We start from the raw sequence: 5,896 nt of genomic DNA, 5'->3' as shown, positions 1-5,896 counted from the left end.
GGAAAGAAAACAGAAGATATTCAATATTTATAAAAGAACTGAAATTACCACTGTATCGCCCAGCTTAGACATTTTTAAAAGGCGCATCTGTGCAAAAGGATAACCTTGACGAAGTCATTACATGAGCAGGAATAGAACTGAGAACAGACCTTAACCTCCAAACCCCAAGACCCATACGCAAACTCATTAATAATTAAGTGTACAATTTTCTTGAAATTAACTCTCATGAATACAAAAGAACATCTGTAAAGAATTCTTTACTCACTTTTGCAATATCTTCCCGAATACGTAAATTTCGAACTGTGATACGTCTTTTAGAGTCAAAGTTCTGCCCAGGCATATCAATGTCATCTGCATATTTGTCTTCATCTTCATCCTCACTGTTATGATCTCTTTCCTGAGGAGAGATGGGAAACTTCTAAATAAAAGAGGACATTCACTCTAGAGACAAGTACAAGAACCTGATTTTAGTGGTTTCATTAAAAATTCTGCAACCCCTGTAGTTAAAAGTTAGCATCGTTTCATTTACTTGGGATTAAGTGTGCTGTCATGCTAGCAATATGCTAATCTAACATTCAACAGTTTTCATAAATACTCTTAACAGATTTCCACTTCCTCATATGGAAACAGTTACAAAAACATAACTGTGATGATATTAAGAAAACTGTCGTCTTGGGAAAAGTATACTGCATATTAACAATTAGTTTTTTGCTTGTATCTCTAAGGTTTGACAACACACAAGAGTTAAAACTAAAAACCCCTCTATTCAATCCAAAAGAATAGGCAGCCAGTGGCATGAACCCAACATTGAAACCCTTATGCCACCCTTGTTTCACTGTTCCACTAACTACAGGTCCTTTCTTCTGCCCATGGTGTGATGCAGTGGGTAATCATCTTACTGTCTGTGAATTTGGCTCCTCTTCTCCCCACTGGTGTCTTGGGGAGTTCTGCAGCAAACAAAGAGCACATCAACAGAGAAGACAAGATAGTGGAAAGAGGAAAGATGGCAAGGAGGTAAAGAGCATTCAAAGCAGAGCTTTGATGCTGGATGCAAAATACAGTTTACCTGTGGCACAAAATGCATAAAGACACCATATTTTGAATGTTCTAGGAGAGAGCTTATAAGAGAGACACTAGCACAGATGCACATTGGAGACCTTTTCACTGTCAAGTCTTTGCAAGAATGTCAAATTCTAGAGCTGTTATTTAGAGCTTGCTATGCCATTGAACGCTAATGGTTTAGACTAGAATACTTCATATCATGCAAATATAACCAAGATTCAACTCTGAAAGCTTAAAAAAAATAATTAAGATGATGTGCATATGCAAGTATTTAGTTAGGATTAACAGGAATACTGAGCAAGAATCAGAAGCCATCTGGAGAAACATAGCCAAAATTTATTTTTTTTTTAACCTGCTTAGCCTTTAATTTGAGAATACATGCAGCTGTAAAGATGGAAACAACTGGGAGTCCTGGAAGACTGACCAGCAAATTGGCCAGCACTGATTACACAAATTGGCATCAATCTTGGTCCTCTCCATCAGACATAGTTCTTACGTTTCAAACATACTTTTCTTCTTTCAGCTTCACTTTGTAAGGACTAAGTATATGTAGCCAACAACGTTGCCTTGTGGTGAAAACAGGCACCAAAAAGAGAAAGAATCTCTTCTATCGGGAAGGTCAGAACGTTTGTAGTTTGTGCTGGGTTGGCGATTAAGTTCACTCTGCCATCTAGTGACAAAATGCAGCGTGACAACCTCTGGAAAACGGAGGCCCAATCGTATGTAGTCTTTTGCGTGGTGGTCTCCTCCTTACCATATTGATTTAAAAAACTCCTTCTGACCAGCAGCAGTCTCTACTTTTTCCCTACTTTATAACCTTAGAATATTATCAGAAATGCCTTTTAAAATTAGAATTTTCTAAGAGGAGCTTGTAGAAGTTAGTGGAAGATGCAAACTGCAGAGTTATAAGCCAGTGGGAAATACGTATGCTCAGCCTTCAAATAACCAGAGACACTGCAAATAGTCATAGCAATGACTGAAGAAGAAACAAGTTTGGCTCTAAGATAAAGAAAACACCTTCCTATTCCAATTTAGCTTAAGCATTACTAAAACATTCCACAGTCACCTAGTAGTCATTACCTCAACATTAGTCAGATGTAATAATCTTTAAATACAAAAAAGCATTTCGGTACATAAACAAAACTACTACATGGAAAACAAAGTTTTCTGACCAAAAAATCCATGTCATTAATTTTAGCAAGAATAATCATCACACAGACTTTTTGCCCATAAGGGGAAAACAAAGCCACTCTCATTTGAAAGAAGACACTTCAAATTCTTGAATGTGACACAGAATGTGCTGGTGCTAGCAAAATTACTGAAGGACATAAAAAACAACAGCAGACCCTGTATAGAGAATAAAAGCATCAGAGAGCAGAAGTAACCTGTCACATTTTTATTTCAGCCTAAACAAAAATAAATTAGGGTTTAGTTTACTTACCACTTGCTCCAGCTTTCCTGATGCTAACTCTTCCTGAAGCTTCTGGGCTTTCAGTGTACGTTTGGCCTGTATATCATGAAAATGCGCTTGTTTTAGTACTTCTTTTTAATAGGAAGTGTACTTATCATAAGCATCTCTTGTGACTGCTGTCATTCAAAATGTATTCCTTATTACAAAAAAAATGATGTTTTAATTCTCTGGGTGCTTGTGAAAAATCAGTAGCCTAGAGCTTCTCTCCTCAACTCCTAGGCTTTACCATATTGTTTTTTGAGCTTCAAGGAAAGGAAGCTATATATACAGTAAACCTTTTACTATTTCATATTATACTATTATATTAAACACAGTTTACTAGATCTTATGAAGCTATACCATTACTACATACATCCTAGTTTAAGAAAGACATAGCTTATTTTAGTTCCACAGTGTTTAAGAACAAATGTTTTATTATTGTGTCCTCATAATCTAGTTAGGAACTTCAGTGTTTAAGGTGACTGATGCTGCAAGCGTTTGTTTCATCCAGGAAGCACCAAAGTCTAGCATCTAAAGTGAGATTCTAAAGCAGCATGTTGTGAATTTTTGTATGTGTTTGATATAATAGAACCACAGAGCAGCTGATGTTGGAGGCACCTCTGGAGACTGCCAGGGACAATCCCCCTGCTCAGAGCAGGCTTGCCTGCAACAGGTTGCCCAGGACCATGTCTATGCAGGTTTTGATTACTGCAAGAATGGAGACTCCCCCAGCGTTACTAGGGGAGCTGTTCCACTGTTTGGTCACACTTACAGTAGAACATTTTTTTCTTACGTTTAAACAGAATTTCTTGTATTTCAATTTGTGCCCGCTGCTTCTTGTTTTCTGTCACTTGAGAAGAGTCTGGCTCTGTCTCTAAACACTCCCATTAGACATTTATACACACTGATTAGATCACACTTAGCGTTAGCTTTCCCCAGTAAACCACAGCACCTACATACCAAATCAACCTTGGAATATTCCTCCACAATCTTCATGTGCTCTTCTGGGTTATAACCATTCCAACGATCTCGCTTTCCGTCATAATCAAACATCAGTTGAGGCTGCACATGTTCATCTGGTGCAATATTCATGCCTGTGTATTTTGCTCCAACTTTCCTGGGTCTCTGAAACAAAAAAAACCAAAAGGTTGTGTCAGTCCATTAGACTCAAAAATGTTACTCAAGATATCCCTTTAAAGAGAGTATCAGTCAAGCTCTTCTAAAGCCAGTTAAATACATCACTGTAAGCCTGTGAATTGTAAATAAATGCAAGTAGTTAATTTCTGTATTTTAAAGTAGTGCAACTGACTCCAAATCACATCAATTTCTAACTCTTATTTTCCACAATTAGGAAAGCAATTAAAACACAGTTTCTGGGGATTTCTAGCTGACATGAAACAGAAAGACAGGCACAGAAGCATTTGAGTTAAAGCAAATTAACATGAAAAGCTAAACATTTTCACCTATTATTGCAGTGCTTATCACAGAGTTGATGAGCAAAACCCTGAATAGTAGCATTTTTTTCCCCTTCATTTTTCCTATATAGAAATTTTCAAGCCATGTTTCAAAACTTTTAACATTTTTCAAAACTAGTAATTTTTTTATCTATAGCTAGTTATTTTTCACTAAGATTAAAATTAACATTGTTTTCAAAACCATCAAAACATCAGCAAAAGTCAAGTTTACCTCCATGCAGTCTTTCTTTTTGTGTGTCAATGCACCACAGTTCTCGCAAGCTCCTTTACGATATCTAGTTGCTACAGAATGCTAAACAAAAGAGAAGAGTGTTGTACAAACTTGTGGCAAGATTCATATATGTGTTCCCAATAACTAATTCTTTTTTTTCAGCACAACTAAAGTGTGCATGGTCTACCCAAACCCAGAACACATTTTGATTACGAAACACTGCAACTTGCCTAAGAATTCCCAGCTCCTGTCTCTCGCAAAAATATGTCACCAGAAATACATCTTTATAGGGAGCCAATGTCTCTTTTCTTATATCCTCACAAGATCAAATCAAATCTTTATTTTACGACAAAGATATTTTGCATACCTCTTGAACTCCTCGTTTGTACCAATCTCCAGAGGAGCTATACTGTTTCTGCTTCTCTGGCTGAGGTCTCTGATGCTTTAGTGTAGGTCTTTTAGAGGGATCTATGTACCATGGTACTGAGGATATGTACTGAGGAATATGAGGATTGATATCTCTGTAAAAGATGTTGTGTAATAAATACATGGCATTGGGAAAAAACCCACAACAACGTAGCCTAACAAATAACTCTCACGCCAAAATTCAGTGCTTTAGGTTATGATATTAAAATAATGAAGCTGTTACAATGCATTGCAAAATAGCTTTAAGTTACCTAGATAAACACAATCTTTCACGGAGATTTTGGTGCCATCTAATTCATTTAAAATCCTGACCCTCAATCAAATACTTGATTCTATCCAATGTTACTGAGTACAAAAATACCAACATTTCTCTTTTCAGAAACAATGCACCTTGTGCAAGCAAGAGAGAGGGAACACATAAAGTATGCAGTAAAGGTCCACAGTACTACATTTTGGTCACTTTTGAAATACCACTCGTAAGAAGATGCTTAGATGGAACTGTTTAGCAGCAGCATAAATACATCACAGTAGATAAACACTAAACCTACATTTTTTTGGAAAATATTCCTTTTCTGAGGATGACTGGAATGCTAAAAGTAAATTTACAAAGTTCAACTCTTTACTTCTACAATGACTCATGTAGAAATCATGCATCACCCTCACAATTATTCTCTAATCACAACAGGAAAACAGGAATTTTTAACCAGTGGCTTTAATAAAACTTACTTTCCTTCTTCATCCACTTCAGCAGGTGCATTTCCTAGCTTTCTCTGTTCTTCTAACTCTTTCTTTTTCCTCCAGTCTTCCCTTGTCATCTTCTTTGGTTCCTCCAGGCTCACATCACTTGATCCTCCTGAAGACGTGGCGTTCATTACCGTTCCTGATGCCATTGTGTTTTTTTCTGCTGTAGCAAAAGAAAAGTAAAACGACTTACAGAGCAATACCACTTGACAGCACAGTTCTTCAACATGGCTTTGTATCATTCAGTTAAACCAGCAACTCTGTATTATGCATTCCTGACACGTATCTTTTCACAAAAATAAGTACCAGTGATGAGCCTGTGGACACGCCGGGCTGCCGGAAGGCTCCGCCAGCCCGCCGGGGCCCCACATAACGCGCAAACCTGGGCCTTCGCGTACCCTGAAGGCAAGGCAAGGCAAGACAGCGACTGCGAAGAAGCAGCGTCCCGGCCCGCAGGTACTTCCTCGGAACCCAAAGAGACTGCTCAGCGACCACCCGCTCTCCAACAACCAACCCCACCACCCTCCCGGA

The 5,896-nt window shown here is 38.0% G+C and overlaps 1 protein-coding gene across 1 annotated transcript in view; it reads right to left on the bottom strand.

Moving 5' to 3' along the window:
- Nucleotides 1-5,530, bottom strand: part of SLU7 (SLU7 splicing factor homolog (S. cerevisiae)) — a 10,955-nt gene extending 5,425 nt beyond the window's left edge. The window contains exons 1-7 of the mRNA XM_010283843.1: nucleotides 5,351-5,530; nucleotides 4,566-4,719; nucleotides 4,199-4,279; nucleotides 3,473-3,637; nucleotides 2,504-2,569; nucleotides 900-947; nucleotides 256-397 (exon numbers count right to left, since the gene is read on the bottom strand). Of these exons, the coding sequence (XP_010282145.1) occupies nucleotides 256-397; nucleotides 900-947; nucleotides 2,504-2,569; nucleotides 3,473-3,637; nucleotides 4,199-4,279; nucleotides 4,566-4,719; nucleotides 5,351-5,514 (820 nt within the window). The 5' untranslated portion in view covers nucleotides 5,515-5,530. The remainder of the gene's footprint in view (nucleotides 1-255; nucleotides 398-899; nucleotides 948-2,503; nucleotides 2,570-3,472; nucleotides 3,638-4,198; nucleotides 4,280-4,565; nucleotides 4,720-5,350) is intronic.
- Nucleotides 5,531-5,896: the final 366 nt, after the last annotated feature.

Source organism: Phaethon lepturus, unplaced genomic scaffold, assembly GCF_000687285.1.
Source record: "Phaethon lepturus isolate BGI_N335 unplaced genomic scaffold, ASM68728v1 scaffold43123, whole genome shotgun sequence".
Classification (NCBI taxonomy): domain Eukaryota; kingdom Metazoa; phylum Chordata; class Aves; order Phaethontiformes; family Phaethontidae; genus Phaethon; species Phaethon lepturus.
Note: the sequence above shows the minus strand (reverse complement) of the source record. Positions and strands in the feature narration are given on the sequence as shown.